The sequence below is a fragment of the Cavia porcellus genome, unplaced genomic scaffold, assembly GCF_034190915.1.
Source record: "Cavia porcellus strain 051 isolate PalLab524CR breed Dunkin Hartley unplaced genomic scaffold, mCavPor4.1 scaffold_29, whole genome shotgun sequence".
Classification (NCBI taxonomy): Eukaryota; Metazoa; Chordata; class Mammalia; order Rodentia; family Caviidae; genus Cavia; species Cavia porcellus.
In genome coordinates this window covers 7,932,421-7,952,488 of record NW_026947512.1, presented here as the reverse complement: position 1 = coordinate 7,952,488, position 20,068 = coordinate 7,932,421, and the positions used below count along the sequence as shown (strand labels likewise).

The 20,068-nt window shown below is 34.1% G+C and overlaps 1 protein-coding gene and 1 long non-coding RNA gene across 12 annotated transcripts in view; one reads left to right on the top strand and one right to left on the bottom strand.

Annotated features, from left to right (window-relative positions):
* The window catches only part of Rasal2 (RAS protein activator like 2), a 305,910-nt gene that overhangs the window by 205,943 nt on the left and 79,899 nt on the right, over positions 1 to 20,068 (top strand). For 9 of the 10 annotated variants that reach the window (XM_013157957.3, XM_005005847.4, XM_003474637.5 and 6 more), the window contains one exon: positions 2,497 to 2,603. In XM_013157957.3, coding sequence (XP_013013411.1) covers positions 2,497 to 2,603 — 107 coding nt within the window. Of the gene's footprint in view, positions 1 to 1,431; positions 1,703 to 2,496; positions 2,604 to 20,068 lie in introns of those variants that run through there. The other variant, XM_013157960.3, reaches the window with a different exon arrangement.
* LOC134473881 (uncharacterized) lies at positions 4,171 to 19,745 on the bottom strand. Of its 2 annotated transcripts, XR_010044363.1 has the most exons (5): positions 19,501 to 19,745; positions 15,203 to 15,495; positions 10,890 to 10,993; positions 8,751 to 8,819; positions 4,171 to 4,295 (listed from the first exon to the last, which is right to left on the bottom strand). It is a non-coding gene; the product is annotated as an uncharacterized LOC134473881 (long non-coding RNA). The 2 variants fall into 2 exon arrangements; XR_010044364.1 differs by lacking the exon at positions 15,203 to 15,495 and having other exon boundaries at positions 19,501 to 19,722.

Here is a 20,068-nt window from a genome sequence, read left to right as displayed (position 1 = left end):
TCTTCAGTGTCAGTCATTCAATCTTAAAAATAGTTTCAGGGGCTGGGGATTTAGCTCAGTGGCATAAGCGCCTGCCTTTCAAGCAGGCAGTTGTGAGTTCGATCCCTGGTACCGATAAAAACGAATAAAGACCAAAAAAAAAAAAAATAGTTTCATTTCTTTTTTCTAGACACAATAACATCCCAAAAGCTACAACAGAGTTGTGATTTTTTTCCATGATCAGAAAGAAAATAGAGGTAATATCATGTTTATTAGTTTTAAATGTGATTGCTCACTTTAGTTAGCATAATTTTCAAAAAGATAAAGCATTGAGTTCCTATACCTGAAAATTACCGTTTGATGATTGGAAAACAAGTGAAGAAATGAGTTCTAATTTTTTTCCTTAGCCAGAGCATTGCATATTAAAGAAACTGTTAACTAGAGTATTTTATCCTAGATAATGAAATTTACTTTTTTGTCAGTTTGGGCTCACTGTCAATTACTGAAAGACTAAAATATCTTGTGTTGTAATATCCAGTATCTTTTTTAAATTTGATACAAGGTCACAGTACCTTTATAGATAATTATTGGAAAAAAAGATGAAGTTTCTTCCAACTTTACCAGCTCTTTGCTCCACTTGCCTTGCCCCCATTATAGAATAATCGCACTTGAATATTATTCAAGTGAAGTTGTAGGCTTGAAGTTTGAAGGTCTGGCTGTTGTGTGTTCCTACAAACTGATTTGCTTAAGTTCCTCCATGTCATTCCACTGAATCTGAGCTAATTAAGACTGCTGTTTTTCAGTGATGAGCATTAGAAGTCGTGTGTGCCTAATTTTGAAAATGGTTTTGTACATTAAGGCTCATTTACCCACTAGTGGTCAGAGAAAAGTTGAGACTTACAATTACTGGTCCTAATTTTAAAATGCAGTAATAGCATGGAACTCAGCTCAAGCTCAGGCATATAAGATGTGATGTCAACTTCTCAGTCTTTAGGGATGTTACAATTTAGCTCATGTCTTACTAGTCAAGTTGTCACAGAAGATGTGTTTAGTCATGGAAAGAAAATCAGTGTCCAACATGCAAACAGTAATAAGGTAATTGGGTTTTCACGGGATGAGGGGGATTGATTTGTGTGCATTCCTGGGTCTGTATAAAATGGTGTCCTTTAAGCTCTAGCTGAATATAAATCTCAATAAATGTTTTTTCTTGCTGCAGATTAGTGTAATACAGTGATGTTTTCTGTAACTAAAGGGAGACAGTGGTTGGACATCTGTTAATAGCCTGAAAGTAACTAATGAGGATGATGTGTAGTCCGAACGATTGATTGAATGAATAGCTGCAGTCCTGTGTGTTTCTTTCTCACTTGCTCTCTCTGTCTGCAAGCTGTAGGGAGGGAGGGGGAAGAGCAAGACAGGGAGGGAGCGAGAGGAAAAACGCTTTCTCTTAAGTGGAAGTAGCACGGATCCCAGGGGCCAGGAGGCCAGAAATGGAAGTTTAAACTGCATCTATCTTAAAGGGAGAACAGCAGGAATCAAAATGTCAGACTCCGGAGTCACGATTTACACCTTATTTTTTAAGATCTGGAAGATAACACAGAATACTTTTTTTAGAATGTGGGTTTTTTTTTTCTTGTCCATGTCGAGATTATCTAATGTTGTCTGAGAAGCTGGATTCCTATATGTCTGTCACTTGAAGTGGAGATGGGAAGCAGTTGTGATAAAGGTATAATATGTGTATATTTATCATCTGTATTTGCGTATGTATGTGCATATATATGTGTGTATATATATATCACTCTGGAAAAATCTTAAAATGTAGTCTTAATACAGTTTATAGTAATTAGAGAGCAGTACATCATCTGTAAAACCTTAAGCTCATTAGGTCAGTTTGAACAAATTTAAGATTCCAGAGTAAGATTTTAGTAAGGTCATATTGCCAGAACAAGGAGAAGCTGATCTATTTTTATATCTGCATAAGCATATATATTATTTTTTGCTGGCAGCAGCTTTCAGTCTTCTCAATGGCCCTTTTGTTGCAGTCTGGTGAATCATCTTATCTGCACAGATCCGAACTTTGACCTTTGTGCAAACATATATCAAATCATGCATAACAGTAAACTATATTTTGTTCATAAGAATTTTAGAAATTTCTTTTGATTCTGTTAACTCTTCCATTGCTGACCTAGATACAAGGTGCAGATATTAAGCAAACTTAAAGATACTAATCACAATTCAGAGGAAATTATTTCTATGTGTACACATTTAAAGATGTAAGTTGTCACATGAAAGCAGATTCTTAACTTTGACCAAGTCTCCCTAATGTCTCTATATACGTCAGACACCACAAAGATAGGGGCAAATTATATCAAGAGGGAATGTAATACACCTTTAAAACAAATGGATTTTTAAAATTTTTATTTATTGACTTATTTTTGTGAAAAAACAATAACTTTACATTTTTGTGAAAGATCTTCAATTTTGGGTGCTCAACAGTGTTTAAACTTTCCTCCTTTCCAGAGGTACCAGCAGAGAGGTCCCCCCGTAGACGGAGTATCTCAGGGACCAGTACATCAGAGAAACCCAGTTCCATGGACACTGCAAATACCTCACCCTTCAAAGTACCAGTAAGTATTTCTTTTCCGTAGAAGAATATTTTACTTTTCTCTTTTCTTAGAAGAAACTCCTCAGGAGTTTCCTTGCAATCCTGAAGCTAAAGGACAGAGTTATCAGTTTATACAGATTAACTTGTTAATGACCACTACTTTCAGTATAAGGCTTATTTAATTTTAGAGACTGTTAAACTAAGTATATTACATTTGAATTCCTATCAACTATAGAGTATAAATCTTTGCAGATGTCCTTTTATCAGTGTTGCTAGCTAAAACCTATCACAGTTATATGAGGATACTGGTAGGATTTTTTTTTTTCTTTTGGTCTTTTTTGGTTTTTTATCGGTACCAGGGATCAAACTCAGGACTGCTTGCTTGCAAGGCAGGCGCTTATGCCGCTGAGCTAAATCCCCAGCCCCACTGGTAGGACGTTTTAGGGATTTTTTTTTCCAGTGGTAGATCATAAGCAGAGTAGTGAGACTCATAAAGTTGCAGAGCAAATGTACAGAGAATTAGACAGTCGTGAATTCTAATCCTGAGAACTGGCTTGTGTTTTTGCCTAAGTGATCTTTCAGAGTCAGTGGTTTATTTTTATTTTTATTTTATTTTATTTTTTGTCTTTTTCTTTTTTATCGGTACTGGGGATCGAACTCACGACTGCCTGCATGCAAGGCAGGTGCTTATGCCACTGAGCTAAATCCCCAGTCCCTAGAGTCAGTGTTTAAGTGTTTAAGAAATACCCAGAAAGAAGATAATGCTTTAAACGGATCAGACAATACTGAGAATCAACTTACAGCACAAAAGTATGCTGGATGGAAGGGTATAGATGATCAGGTCAGCTGGCCAGTAGATGGAGGCCTGGTTTTGGATCTTTGTGGTGTAACTCTAAGTAACCTGATTTTAAGTCATCTCTTTTCTTTGTTTGTTGGGCAAGAAATATATTTACTTCTTAAATGTATACTAAAATTTGTACTTGAACTATTTCAAAAGATTGGTCATTATTCTAGGTAAAATTTAAAAAGTCAGCGTAAAGTAGAAATAAGCATTTCTATTTGGGAAAAAGTTTTTCTTTTTCTTTTTTTTTTTTTTTTTTTGTCTTTTTTGTTTAGTGGCTTTTTTTTTTTTTTTTAATTCAGCTCAGTTACATGGTATATTCTCAATTTCTTTATTCTAGTACTTTTCTAAGTTGGAATGACCTTTTAAATTTAACTGACTTTTTGAAGTATATAAACTGACTTTTACATACAAGTTAAAATTACTGTTTTATTTTGTATTTACCACAGGCAACACAATTTTCCCTTCTTTTACCTTAGGGGCATATACATTTTGTGCTTATCTGATGCTCTTGTGATATCCTACAAAGTTTTATAAATTCTCTCATTTTTAAAGATCACAAGCAGTGTTGGATTAATAATCTCATCAAATTATCACAAGAATTGTAAAACATCATATTTAGTGCCTTATAATAAATTTTGTTTCATGGACATAGCAACCTGTATTTTATTTTCTTCATGTATGAGAAGAGCATTTTTTTTCCTTTCCCCTACTTTTCCTGTTTTCCTGATGAAGCAGATAACGAATATGAAGCTATCCAAACACAGAGTTTAATCATATACTAGTTAAATTTAAGAATCAGTCAGAGGGAACATGGGTATGGCTTAGCAACACAGCAACTGCCTGACATGCACGAGGTCCTGAGTTTGAGTCCTGGTACCAAAAAAAGAGAGAGAGAGAGAGATTCAGTTAGAATTTGGTATTTTCACACCATTATGCTAGAAATAAATGGTAAATTTTTTTAAAGTTAATAAATGAAGAAGAATGTTTATCTGCAATATGGTGACATTGAAGTATGTCCCATACTAACTATGAAGTTTATGATCAGGCTTTTAAACTTTTGGATTAATTACAAACTACAGTTTTTATTTATTTAAACAATAAATTGACAATTGAGATTTATCTTAGTAAAACTAATCATTCTTGAGTAAAAATTACAGCACAATAATGTGCATATATGTGAAAGGTAGCAAGCACTGCTTTAAAACCATGTATCCATTTACTAGTCTTAAAAATAATGAGGAAAGAAGCAAGATGTGGTGGCACATGGCCTATAGTCCTAACACTTTGGGACGTTGAGGCAGGAGAATTGCAAGTCTGAGGCCAGTCTAGGCAACTTAACCACTTAGCAAACCCCTCCTCAAAATAAATAAAACAAGGCCAGTGCAAAGGCCCTGGGTCAGTCCTAGGACTGCAAAAAAATGAAACAGGAAAGGAAAGAGCTTGTGACCAGCAAATTGCAGTCACAAAGTCCATGCACTTAACTTTCTGGAAGAATCTAACTATTAACAGGTCCTAACGTGGTTTTCTGAAAAATAACCATCTGAACACAGTAATTAAAAGAAGAAGGAGGGGGAAAGTCAGTGAGTAGGGGGAGGAAATAGAGAAAATGGAAGACAGAGAATCATAAAAATAATCTGAATTCATTTAGTACAAGGGCATATAGCTTTATGTTTATTAATAACCCTTAAGGATACCACTGTATTTTGGGATACTGCATAGTATAGAAAGCAACATTGTTAATAATGATCCTGAATCATTAGGAGAAGGTGGCAAGAAAACAAAAATATGCTAGCTGAATGAGGCACTACAGTGCTTGCTTAGATGTCTGTAGAAGTACACCTCCATTTTTTTAGTTTCCATATAACATCAGTAGTTAATGTAACTTACTTAGATATATTTCTAATTAGAAGTATGAAATATTTTAATAGCAGTAGACTCTTGAGTATGGGAAAATGATGCAAAGACAACCAAACTTTAAAGTATTTAACTTTATGCTGTTTATGCAGTATTTTGAAGATCATTTCCATATTAATTTTACAAAGAGAAAGAAGTGATATTTCAGCACAAGTACTCATGGTTCTAAGATGCAGATTTTGTTAGTTGGTGAACACTAGGTCCACTATTCATCAAGTGTCCTCCCAAAAGAAGTACTAGTATACCCTCAAAAGGGCCTTATTCTTCCGAACTCCATTTTCAGACTTGCTGAGAGCAGGTGAAATAGATTTTAACGTGTCTTGACTGAAATTATTCATGCATTTATTGGGTGCTTGCTTTAAGCAAAGTATTCATGATTCACTAGTTACTGATACATTCTTTGTGTGCTGTATTTTGTACGAGGGATACAAATAAAAACAGAGTTTTCTACTCCCATAGAGCTTGTGATCTGGTAACAGGAGAGACAAAAATGATGAGATTGATACAAGAGTTGAAATACAAGTTATTAACAATACAGTGTGTAAGCTAAGGTTTGCCAAGGAATAATATTTGTGCTAGGTTCAAAAGCTGAAGGAAAGTAATTGACAGAGAAGTAGAGTATATCAGCCTGAGAAAATAGCATTTTAGATGCTTGCAGGGAATATGGAATGGACTTAGTGAGACGGAATTTTAAAAGTATGTGGGCAATGGCAAGCAGAGAGATAGGTTGAGGCAAGACTGGGAATGAGTTTATCAAGACTAACTAAATCACACTGCCCAATAAAATGTTAGTGAATGTTTGTCTTTGACTCAAAAGCTAAACCAGTTGTATAAGTACTACGAAATATTGGTAAATTTCTTGACTTTTTCTTAAGTGATTCCATTTTCCTCTTGGTGTCATAGTCACAGCTCCGGTTGATAAATAAGTGTTCATTAGTAGAGGGCCAGCACAGGGACTAGGAATGCAGCTCAGTAGTTGAGGGTATGCTTAGCATAGGTAGGCACTGGCTTTCATCATTAGCATCCACAAATAAATAAGTAGTAAATATGGCCAGCCTAGCATAAACACTTGGGTGTGTGTGTGTGTGCACTCTTCAGCTGACATTACTGATATTTCTAGAATAGTGATTTTTACTTTGGGAAGATCCAGGAGAAATCAGGGGTTTTTTTGTTTTTGTTTTTGTCTTTTTCGTTTTTATTGGTACCAGGGATCGAACTCACGACTGCCTGCTTGCAAGGCAGGAGCTTATGCCGCTGAGCTAAGTCCCCAGCCCCCTGAGAAGTCAGTTTTTTGATATCCTGTTGGTAGGTTGATTGGCACCAGAAAAGACAGAATAACTGTGAGCTCAAAGGAGGAAAGCCCAAAATCTTTGTGTGTCTTCTTCATAAAGTTATACTTCTAAAAACTTAAAATGGTAACTAACACAGCAGAATGTCCATAAGGGCATAAGAAATGAGAGAGGAAAAGGAAACTTGTAAGTCTAAGGAATCTATTGCTTAAGGGGCGGTCTTGGGTTTTAGGAATATTTAAATATGTTTTTGTCTTTAATAATAGCCATAAGAAGAAAATGGTGATCTTTAGAATAGTTGTTCTGTTCTTGCTCCATTCTCATTCCATATTTCTGAATACGTACCTTAAATCCAACTACAATTATTTGTTGGTAGGTTTTTGTCCCTCATTAGATAATGTCTAATTATCTTTGGAACACCCCAGATGTCTAATAAAGTACTTTATACATGGTAAACACTCAAGAAATAATTGTGAAATGAATAAAATATGCATGAGTTATGGAATTATCCAAATAAAATGAGTTTACCTCATACTTACTCTCTTGGTGTTATTGAAATACCTCTTGTTAAATGGAATAATAAATATTTAATAATGCTGAAGAAGTATTTAATAAGAGATTATTTGGAATAATTATCCTGTGTAGAATTGTTATATCTTTTCTCAACAAAAAGAAATTTTAATTAACATTGGAATTTAGAGCTATGGTATTTTATGTCTGTATACTGTGTCTATTTATATTGGAGACTTTGAACTGGCAAAATTCTTCACTTAATAGTTTGCTTCTAGGAATATTTTTTGACCCTTTCAGTATTATACACATAAATGTGCTCACAATATTTTTGCAACTGTGAGTTTTGACTATTGGATTCTCCAACAACTATTGTTAATTATTTGAATAGTTTTCGCCATTCAAAAGATCATGCTTTTTTGTTTCCTTTTACACCTTATTAGACTTTTTGCCTTTGTATGTACTTGGTGTTTTTCTTTAAATGAAACATTCTTCACATATTTTATACATTGCTAAAATACATTTAAATTATTTTACACAGGTGAAGAACCCTTGATTTATCTCAGTTATTCAGGGACTGAATTTAATTCAGAAAAGGAAAATGGTTATGTCTTATAATTCTGTATACTTATCTCACAGTGTCTGAACTTTCAGAACAGACTTCCTCATACTCCACTTATAAAACGACTGCTGATATTTATGAAGTTTGTATCACTTCCATGTCAATGGTACCATCAATTTGGCTTTGGCTAAGGCCTAGCTACTTGTATTCTGGGCCAGGTGCCCAGCTTAGTGTTCTCATCTCCATAACACATTGGTCCCAGTTGGCCTGCAGTGTGAATATAACATAATGCAGCCACAGCTGCTTCATTTGTATTATCTTTGAGCTGAAAGAATTCAGGCACTACAAAATATGCCAAGACAACCAGAAAGCATAGCTGAATTAAGGGAGTAGCTGAATATTCCTGGGTAATCCTCCTGTGTAAACTGAGCATTCCCACTCCAAGACTGTCAAAAGTCAAAAACTTTATAGAAAAAAGTAAAAGTCTAGAAAATAAACTATAAATGATGTTATAAAGTCTTGCAAAAAATTATGCCCTTTCTCAAGTATTAAGGTATGAGGCTCAGTTAGTATTGATCCCTTTTTGAATAGAATCTCCTTCAAGATATGTATAAATGCTTTTCCAAGCTAAGTATAATCAGAGCTTCATGCCCACATAGTAGAGACCAGAAGGTTTCCTATCCAAACTGGTGATTTCATCTCTAGCTACACATAAAAATCACTTTAAGGAACTTCAAAAAGTAAACTTACAAGCCACCTTAGACCATATAAATCATAACCTCTGTTGTAGAGCCCAGTCTATTGCTTAGTGTTTTTTTCTGTTTTTCTTTTTCCTCTTTAGACAGAGTTTAAGTCTCCAAGTTTTCCAGACTGGGCTCAAACTTGTCATCCTCCTGTACAGCCTCTCAAAGTACTGAGATTTCAGATGTACACTGTCACACCTGTTCTCTTTTATATCTTTAAACAGGTTTTCAGATATTTCTAATACGTGACATAGGATTGAGAGCTGTCTTAATGGAAAAATATTAGAAACTCACTTTAATGTCTTACCTGTAAACACCAATGCTTCTTTTTATCTTGAAGTCTGACATAAGAAACCAGCAATTTTTTTCCAGTGGCCTGTTGTTACATATGAATTGTTATACTGCATATTAGTTGCTTATCTGTGTTTGCTATGGTCAGTTCAGATTACCAGTTTAAATTTATGAAATGCTTCTTTGCTGTGACAAAGTGACCTGTGACCAGCTAAGAATCTTAGGGGTAAAATAATGAAATTGAATTGATAGCATCCAAGCTGTAAAACTATTTCAATTTTTGTATTTTCATTGCTACCGTATTCCAGAACAACACTTAAAATTATTTCCCCTGATGTTTAAAGATTCTGAATTCATCTTTTCTCCTTCTCTTCGCTGACCATCTATGATGAGTTAAAGTCCTTAAAAGAATCATTCTACAGTGATCTTTCTTTTAGTAAAGAGTATATTTGTATTCACATGTTTATAAGTATATGTAATACACAAATATATATTCATATTACCTATCAACATATTATCACCAGAGGTAGAAATAATATAATAACCATAGGAATGTCAGAAAAGAAAAAATTATGGCCTGAAGAAATTAAATATTAACTATACTTTTAAATCATTTTGTAATCAAAGTTGGTACTTGATGATAAATGTGCTAGAAAATATATAATTTAGAACTCTAATAGCCTTAGAGCAGAGAAAGAAAAGAATAAGGTCAGATGCAATCCCTTAAAGGGACAGAATGGGGACTGGCAAATACCTAAAAGAAAAGGGAGCAGGTTTAGCAGAAATTATTGCTGAGAATTTTACTTGAAAGAATCAGAGTAAAGATAACTCTCCTTAATCTGCAATAATCCCTAGAAATAGGTTTGCTGCAGTGCTGACTTTAGATTCTAGTTTATCTTACCCAAGGGAAGAGAGCTCTGAGAAAATGGGATACCCTCACTTAAAGCTCACTCATATATAAAACACTAAAAGCCCCTCTCTGTTCTAAGCAAGGGTGTTTCTTCTTGGTTTTTATGGGGGAAGGGCAGTACATCACTTTTCAGTTCAGACTTAGGGATAAATGTTTCCAAGGGCGAATAAAGCCTGCTTAAGGGGGCCTATAACTAGCCGATAAATATAGGTGACATATACAGCTCCTATCAGATGCTTTTCTGTCTCACAGCAAGTTCAGAAGCTAGAAATATATAAAGAAAATTTTTACTACTTCTTGATTTTGCTAGGGTTAGCTGTGCAAAGATTGTTTCGTTGTTGTTCATTTTTTTCCTCCTTCCTGAATATACTCAGTAAGATGCAAGCCTTGATAGTAAACAGTAAGAGTTCTGAAATGCCTTCCCACTGTAAATCCCTTTAATTCTGTAATCAGTACTAGTACCATTCATCTGGGTTTTCAAATGCTTTTTGTTTTACATTTTATTTTATTTATTTATTTGTTTGTTTGTTTGTCTTTTTCCTTTTTATCGGTACCGGGGATCAAACTCACGACTACCTGCTTGCAAGGCAGGCACTTATGCCGCTGAACTAAATCCCTAGCCCTTACATTTTATTTTAAAGGAACTTCATTACACTGGGATCACTGAATTAAAAAATCACTATGATTTTTGGTCAGGATAATTTAATGTAATACTTTTGATTTATCAGCTGAAAATTATGTAAGTATTTTTCAAATATAACAAATTTTAAGATAAATATAAAAACATAAAAGGAAATTAAGTAAACAGATATGCTAGTCGTATATTGACTCAGCAAAACTTGTATTTGACTATTCAATTTGTACTTTAAACAAGGACTACAGTGATCACATGATAAGAAAAAGCAGTTGGCTAACAACAACTAGGAGTTCTTAATACAAAGTTCACTAAATGAAGCACCTAACTATGTAAGGCAACAACATGAAACTAAAGGGAAAATCATAGATCTGTGAGTATTACTGAAAATTTCAAAACACCTCCTTCAGTAATTAACATCTAAAGAAGGGAGAAAAATCTATAACAGAACACTTAAAATCAGTAGTACCATGCCTCAAAAGGAGCATTGTACTGTATGCAAAAACTATAGAGTACACAGTCTCAAAATCATGAGAAATGGTCACCCAAACAGGTCAGAATATTTAGTAACTGATAAAAGAAAAGTTTCCAAAAGGATTTTAAATACTTACTCAAAAGAGGTAAACAGATGGCCAATACATACATGAAAAGATCCTGGTATTACTAGTCATTGGGGAAATACGAAACTATGAGATAACCCTTGATACTGACGTGGCTGTAATAAAAAGAGGATCATTAATATGTGTAGGTAGAAACAAACTCGAGTACTGCTGATAAGAATGTAAAATGATGCAGCCCCTTTAAAAAACATTTAGCAATTTCTCAAAAGGTTAAACAATTTTCATATGATCTAGCAATTGTTTTTCTAGGAATGTACATAAGAAAATGTATGTGCACACAAAATTAAATGACTCTTCATACTATGATTATTCATAGTAGCTAGAAGTAGACACAATCCAAATGTCCATTAACTGAGAAACAAGATATTAAAAAATATAATCTACTCATATAATGATATATTATTTAGCCATAACAAGGAATGAGATAGTGATACAATACATTCTACAACATGAACGAACCTTCAAAAATGCTAAGTAAAAGAACCTAGACACAAAATACCACTTATTATATGGCCACACTAACATGAAATGTCTATAACAGGAAAATCTACAGAGACAGAAAAACATTGGTGGCTGTGGTGAGCTGATGTATGGGAGAACAGGAATTGTCTGCTAATGGGTGTGAAGTTTCTTTTGAAGTAATAAAAATGTTCTAGAATTAGAATATAGTAATGCTTGCACAACTATTTACACAAAAACACTGAATTGTACACCTTAAGAATCAATGTTAGGGCATATGAATTTTATCTTGAGGCAACTAAAAAAACACTAGACTTAGAAAGCTTAGGGTGAACACATAAAATCTTATTAAAACGTTAACATTCATTACAAATTGAGTTCTTTTAGATAGATTAAATAAAATGTATTTGAGGAGCGAGGTGGAAACACCAAAATACATTTTATATTGGCTACTTACTTACTGTAAAATTTTTCAAGGTTGTCTACTGATGATTTGCATTTTTATTTAAACTACCATAATTTTTACCTTCAATAAGGTATACTACATACTTTCATTAAAAGATGTGAAAATAGCATAACATTTAGTTTAAAAAGAAAAAATGAATTATAGCTGTGTCAGACATGTAGAATTTTTTTTCAATTTTTCCAAATTATCAACAAATTTTCATATCTTAAAAATTAGTCATGTCTTTATGTAATATATATACTTCATAATTTCTTCTGTAAGTTCATGACCACTACACAGTTTGACTTTTTTCACTTTGTAAATAATCTGCCTCTATTATAAAACTTTTTGTATGTGGCCTGATGAATGGTATGATGATCTCGTATTAGAAGACTTTTTTTTTTACTTTTTTTTTTTTTTTTTTTTTTTTTTTTTTTTGTCTTTTTCCTTTTTATCGGGACCAGGGATCAAACTCACGACTGCCTGCTTGCAAGGCAGGCGCTTATGCCGCTGAGCTAAATCTCCAGCCCCCCCCCCACCTTTTTTTTAACTTTTGTATAGCAATGAATGAATGACCAACAGATCAGAAAATACAAAGAGCTGGTGCTTTGGCAAAGTCTGTACATTCTACTAAGGCTTGGTTCTGATAGCCCATAGTAATTTTAAACTCAGCTTGCCCCAAAATGAATCTACTTATGTCTTCTACCAATACTTTTCCTCTTTTAACTTCTAACCTTATAGAACTGCAGATTTCTTCAGTTCCTAGAGCCAAAAGCCCCAAAGGTCATAATACACTGTTCTCTCTTTCACAAAGTCAGTCACCAGGTCTTCTTTACCACTCTGTTTATCCATCCCTCTTTTCCAGCCCCAGTAAAATTAACTGATTTCATTTATTAGTGCTTGTTATACCTTCCATGAAGCAGTACCAAGGCTAACTTTGTGAATTTGAGGCCAGTGCAGAACTAGGTGCTGTGCTCAGAAAATCCTATACACGGCGTTCAGTGGTTGCTATATTGAAATCCTTAACAACTGATCTTTGGATTTTTTATGAGTGAAATTCAGTGGGACAAGGAACATGCATGGGGACCTAGGACCAACAGAGGCTTATGTGGCCCACTGCTGCCCTGGGATGGATTCTCCCCTGTCCACTTCCTGCCTGCCTCCTTTTCTCCTCTTCACCCCACCACAGCTGTTATTCTGTGACCCCGGCGAGGACCTTTATACAGCATGAGGGATTAGATTGCACATTCTATGGTGTCTTTGAGCAGAACTCAGAGCAGCAGTCCTGTCAATGTTGGGAATGTCTGGTGTGTAGCCAGATGCCACCACTCGGATAAAAATAGCCTCAGGTTACCTAGTGAATTGCTAGGAAAAAACCTCTCTTAACTTCCCTGCCCTGAGTCAAGGTATGGTGTGCAGATTTGGTGACTGGCAAAGGGGAACCTGGCAAGGACTGGGTCTGGGTTTGGGCCCTAGACATCTGCACAGGCCTCCACTTCCCTTAAATATCCTGGATACCCAAGAGGGTGTGATGTTATATAGCAATTAGAAATCACCGTGGCAGGTGGCAAGACTGGGAAAAGGAGTAAGTATTCTGTTATACTATCTTTAGTATCATTGTTTTCCTGATTTTTTGAACAGTTGCCTCTGCATCTTCATTTTGCACGGAGCCCCTCTAATTGTACTGTGCGACTTGGTGGTGCAGTAGAAACTCTCAAGTCCTCTCCTGGCCTCCAGTACCTGCTCTCACCCTTTAGCCTTCATACTGCTACCAGAGTGGTTCTGTTAAAATCTAAGCCTCATCATTACTTGTCTCCCTTCTGTTTAAAGCTTTTGAATGGTTTTCTACAATCCCATGTCCCTGAACATGACCAAATTTTACACATTTTACTTGGCTTACACAGTGAATTCTTTCTCTTTTCTGCACATCTCCTCCCCTCCTTCTGTGCCTCTTTTGAATGTGTTGGATAGAAGTAACTTTTTTTCAAAAATCATTGAAAATCATTTTCCTGATGAAGCCTTTTTAGCTGAGCTCCTGGTAGAGGATAATAAATAAAACAGGTAACTCTTCCAGAGTGTTTCTTTGTCTTTTGCCGGCTCTGATTTACCAATACCCAGTATTTCCTTCTTCACCTCCAGCACTCTACGTCCCGTGTCCATCTTTATCATCACTATGATTTCTCCAAACAAGTTTTCTCAGGTCCTTACATAGTAATGCCTAGGAAATCCACCTTCCAACCATCCTAAAAGTGTTCTTATGTTTTAAAAATAGCTGCAGTGTCTGCTTATCTCTTTTAGAGACAACATTAGGTTTGGCCCTCTCGGTCTTTCCAATGGAATATGCAGTGTATTTATCCATTGTAGCACTGATACTATTGTAGGGCTACTATTTGTATAATAGCTATATTTGCTGGTCTGTGATATTCTAGGTGATGGTATCCAGAATGGGCTGCATATTCCTCAGAGGACACACCTACAATCCACTTGGTGTGCAGAAAGAGCATATTAAATGTTTAATTTGTTATTTCACCATTTTAAAAGTTTTGTTATTAAATATTTAATAATTGTACATCATAACATTTTTATATTTTATAAGTAAACCTATTAAGAATGCAAAAATCTAGGATTTGAAGGTCCATTCAATCCAGCTTCTCTCCTCCTAGATATTTTCCCAAAAAAATTGAAAAGGTCATGTCACAACAATATATGTGTATCCATGTTTATAGCAGTTCAATTTGTAATAGCTAAATCTTGGAAACAACCAAAATACCCATCAACCACAGACTGGATGAAAAAGATGTGATAATTTTATATAATGGAATATTACTCAGCTATAAAAAAGATGATCTTGAGGCTTTCATAGGTAAATGGAGACAACTTGAAACTATCCTCATAAGTGAAATAAATGAGATTGACAGTTTAGAAACCACTCTTCTTAAAGACACAAACTATGTCTTATTCACATTGTAGCTCAGCACTGATTTTTTTCTTTATGCCTATGAAAACTTAAGTGGATAAATGGCATTTGTTATTATCCAAAGTATACAAATTGCAAAGACATAAACCTCATATATCATAATAGCTTCTTGATCAACTAGTAGTTATGAGTTAATCAACACTGTAAACTTTTTAAAATTCTACAATTAATTCATTAGGTGAAATAAAATTAAGAATGGAATGCAGTAAGTGGAAGGAATTTCCTTTCTGTGGAAGCCTTGTGAGAATAATGACAAAGAATGAGTCATAGGAACTTTCTTAGATATTTGTTTCTCATTGAAGGTATAATTGACTACGTCAAAATGTGATCTGCTTCTCAACTCTATAATAAAATGTTAAATTGGTTGGGGGAGCAGAAGCATTGGTCAAACGGATATCTGGGATGTCTGGGCTCATGACTTACCCATTTGAGACCAGAAGCACATTTCCATGGAAATCAGATTGCCATTTTTAAAATTCACACATTCACCATACTTTCCATCATATTTCATATTTCTGCCTTCTTTCGTTCATTTGTTCAAAAATATATCCTGATAGATACCCATAAATTTATTGTCCACATTATCCTTTTGCTTTCCACTATGCATATTATGAATTTTAGGTGTATTTCTTATCACCAGAGGCAGTAAGAATTATATTTTTTAAGATAATAGGCTTCAATTTCCTTCTGTTTGTAATACTGTTATTCTTAGAGTCCTAGAATGAAAAAATAAAAAACTTCAATTAAATCCATGTAGCCGGGGCTGGAGATTTAGCTCAGCGGCATAAGCACCTGCCTTGCAAGCAGGCAGTCATGAGTTCGATCCCTGGTACCGATAAAAAGGAAAAAGACCAAAAAAAAAAAAAAAAACAAAAAAATCCATGTAGCCTTCTCCCCTGATAATGAAAAAAAAAAAATCTTTCACATTATGTTACCTAATGCTTTTTCAGGTTCCATGATAACCTCTGGAAGACTGTCCAGTTGTATAATAGACCTCACTTTGAAAGAATGTTCTCTAAGCTTTAATCCATCATTTCTCATTTTGCTATCCCTTAAAACATTTTTCTTGCTATTCATACCACGTACTTGAGTAAAAGCAGCACATTATCTGGTAGTTATAAGAAAATATATACCTCATTGATAATGAGGAACTGAGGTAAATATAGAAAAATGAGTCTTCTGGACCCTGAATTTTTCCTCTCTGAGCACCATATTTGGTTTTGTTTTAATAATGGTGATGGGGGACTAGGATAACTGAGTGGTAAACTGCTTGCCTAGTTGGTTCTTAGCTCCACACATACACATACACACACGTACACAAATTAAGTGATTTGTTTTTCCCCCAAATATATTAAATATTTCATTATATCCTGAAATGAATTGGACTTTTCTTAATAAGACAGCATAAATTATTATTAGTTTTCTTCAAATATATATTAAGTACTCCACTATCTGCTAAATATTTCAGGCATATAAAAATGAGAGCAATTTGTTTATTCCTGTTTGGCTTCAGTATTTAAGATTCAGTAGGGGTATAAAATAGTAATATAATTAATTATAAGCCAAGACAGAAGAAAGTAGTATAAACAAAAAGTCTTAGATAATAAGAAGTGGGAGAAATCAAATCCTATTAGAAATCAAGAATAGTTTTCTGAAGAGTAGTATTCGAAATAAGTGCTGTAGATGAAGGTAAATGTGTATCTCACACCTGACATGAGTAAATTCCAAATGGATTAGAGATTTAAGTGTAAAAATAGATATATAAATCAAATTTCTTCTTACTAGAAGAAAATATGGGCAGATTCTTTAATCTGAATATAGGGTCACCAGAGGCAATTTTCTTTTGAAAAGAAAAGCGAAGATTTTACTATGCATAAAAAACTTTTTAAAAAAAAGCTGGATGGAAAAACAACACCAACAAATTAAAAGACAATCAATTAACTTCACCACAAATTTTAAAATATTAAAAATCAAAGAGCAAAAAAATAAAGGGGCAAATTACCAAAACCAAATAGAAAAATTCTACATGTATATGGGGAGTAATTGTTCTTTAAGGAAAAAGACATAAAAATTGTCCTGAAATACAAAAGCAGTGCTCAAACTGATTTATATTCAGAGAAATATAAACTTTAAAACAACATAAAGATGCAGACCTTTCAGACTGACAAAAACTATAAAATATTTCAAGAATATTGAGATACACTATTGAAATATTGTTTATAATTTCAAAATATGAGAAATAACCTAAATATCTACCCACGAGAGTGTGATAACATGAACTATTATATACTGTACAAAGGCCAGGGATATATATACTTCAGTGGCACAGTGCCTGCCTGGCAAGTGCACCTGCCTTGAGTTTGATTCCCGATACCTCAGGGGGAAAAAAGTGAGTTTGATTCCCGATACCTCAGGGGGAAAAAAATGCTATTGTATATTTAGAAAGTAAAATAATACTCTCACCCTAATATCCTGCATCCTAATGGCTGGTAAAAGAGACTTTTGCAGTGTGATTAAAATGAAGGCCCTTGAAATGGGAAAATTATTTTAAGTACGCAGGTGGGTGATTCAGTTCCAGGGCATGAGGTCTTAAAAGCTGAGAACCTTTCAGAGATACTACATTGCTGGCTTTAAAGATAGATAAAAGAGCCACAAGTTTAAAAAAACAAGAAAATGCAAGAGATTTTCCCACAGATCCTTCAGAAAGGCAGATTTTTTGAAAATTTTAACCAGAAAAAATCCTTGTGGGATTTCTAACCTACAGAACTTTAATAAGTTTATACTGTTTTAGCCATCACATTTGTGCTAATTTGTTTTAGTAGCCGTAGAAAACTAATGCAGTGGCAGACTTCCAGGTTACTCTGTAATTTAGGTTGGTTTGCTATTTATATTAACTTCCTAGTTTTCACAATTATACTATGATTAAGTAAGATTAGGGGATTCTAGGCAAAAGAAAATTCTCTAAGTATTTTTCCCAATTTTTGTAAATATCCAATACAAATGGGGGGAAACTCCTGAAAAATATAAAAACAAAACAAAATGTGATTTTTAAAGAAGAAAAGTTGGGTACCTGGAATATTTACTTCTGTAGGCCATCTCAGCTTCTCATTATCAATAAGTGTGTTTTCTTATGACTAACGGAGATGTTGCTCATTTTATTTGAGTTTAAGTAGGAATAGTAATGAAGAAAATAAGAAATTTAAATTTGTTTCAAATTTGAAAGAAAAACATCAAAGATTTCTTCCCCTCACAGTATCTTTTCCCCACTTCATCCTATTAACATCTTTTCCCCCTGAAAAGTTGCTCTTCCTGTTATTTGTGAATTTCCAATCAGTCTTTTAACTCAGTAGTTCCCAGACTATATCTGCAAAAAGACTTGTTTGGCAGCTTTATTCTTAGAGGCCCAAAATTTGAAACAGCCCAGATGTACATCAGTTGCCAAATGGATAAATAAATTTTGGTATAGCTATACAGTGGAATTTTCTTAAAAACTAATATATGCAACAATGTATAGATTTCAGAAAAATTATGAAAAGCAAACTATATACTGCATAATTCCACTTGTATAACATTCTGTGAAACTAAAGCTACAGGAATAAATCACATTGTTGATTTTAGAAGCTCAAGGGAGCGATGATTTGACTATAGAGAAGCTTAAGGAAATGTAGGTATGATGGAAATGGTCTGTCTTTGCATTGTGGTAGTAGGCATTGATCAAAACTTACCAAATTCATTTTTTAAAATTCAACTTAAAATCTTATCAAGTTCATTTTTTAAAATTCAACTAAAAATTGTGAGTTTTATATCAATCAACATGTTTTAACATATTATAAGTTATATACATATTTCAGATTTGTTTTTATAATGTAACTATCAATTAGTTAATGTTGATTCAGTTTTTTATTACTGGGAACATGTTTATTGATTTCTGTGCTTTGTATATTCAAAAGTTTCACAGTTTTTGTTTTATTTTGTTTTGTTTTGTTTTTTGGTACGGGGGATCGAACTCATGACCTTGCATTTGCCAAGTAGGCACTTAATGCCACTGAGCTAAACCTCTGGCTTCATACTAAGTTTTACTTTGCTTACTAAAAAAAGAATCACACTGAATGCCTACTAAAAATGTAGATCACTGGTCTGGGGTGTACCACATGGTAGAACTTTTTGGGTATCATGTTCAAGGTCTTAGATTCATCCCCAGCATCACACAATAAAATAAACAACCAAAAAGTGTGTAAATCACTGATCCTAAGCCCAGAGATTCTTTGCTAGCTATAAGCTAGAAAAACAAGTATAATTTGTAATAAAAGCTTTTCTTTCTCTTTGATGCTTGAAGAGAAAAAAAAACCTAGGGGAGAAATTACTCATATAGGAGCTGTTCACATATAAAGCACTTTGTAACTTTTTGTTGTTTTGTTGCTAACTTGTTTGAACTTCAAATTATAAGATAAACTGAGTAAGATATGATGATTGGAAAAGTAGAGTGTAACATTTTCAGTTACCCTTTCCCTTTTTCTTAGCTAATTTTTTAGTTATGTTTATTAAACATCTAACAAATCCCTAAATTATACTAAGAATATGAAAGGGAATGATTTATTTTGCCAAAATCTTTCTTTTTAGGTAATTAGAATCCATAATAAAATATGTTACTAAAATATGCAAAATAGATGGATTAATATACTCACTAAAACTTGAAAAGCAAGAATAAAAACATTTCTTACCTGAGTCCTTTCTAGTTGACCAGATGGCATTTTCTTAGTGTGAGTTGTGTAATATTTTAAGGAGCTGCTATCCAAATGACCTCTGTCACTTAGAATTGCTGCACCATTACCTTTAATCCCTTGTATGATTGCTGATGTAAAAAAGTCACAAGCACATCCCTGTTTTTTCTTGTGAAGGCAATGACAAATTTCTCTGTCTCCACTTCTCCCTGTCTTAAGGGAACAGCAGCAGTGCCAGAATGCCAGCAAGTCAGTGTTTCTCATTGCCATCACCGAGGCTTTGAGAGTGGTTGCGTAGCAGCAGTTTTATTTCAGCTACTAACCTTGCTCAGATAGCCAAGTTCAGTCTTCCGGGGTTACTCTAATTTGCAGGCAGTGAACAACTTCCTTATCTTAAGATTCATCAAGCTCCAGAAAAAGGTAACATTTGACTTTCTTTCACTGACAGTTGCTAATTTTAAACCTTATTTTGTTGGAAAATAGTGAGTACTAACTAATTAAAGTCATATTAGTGTTATCAATTTTTGTGACAATGTATTTTTAAATGATGAGCTTTTTGCTGTTTTTA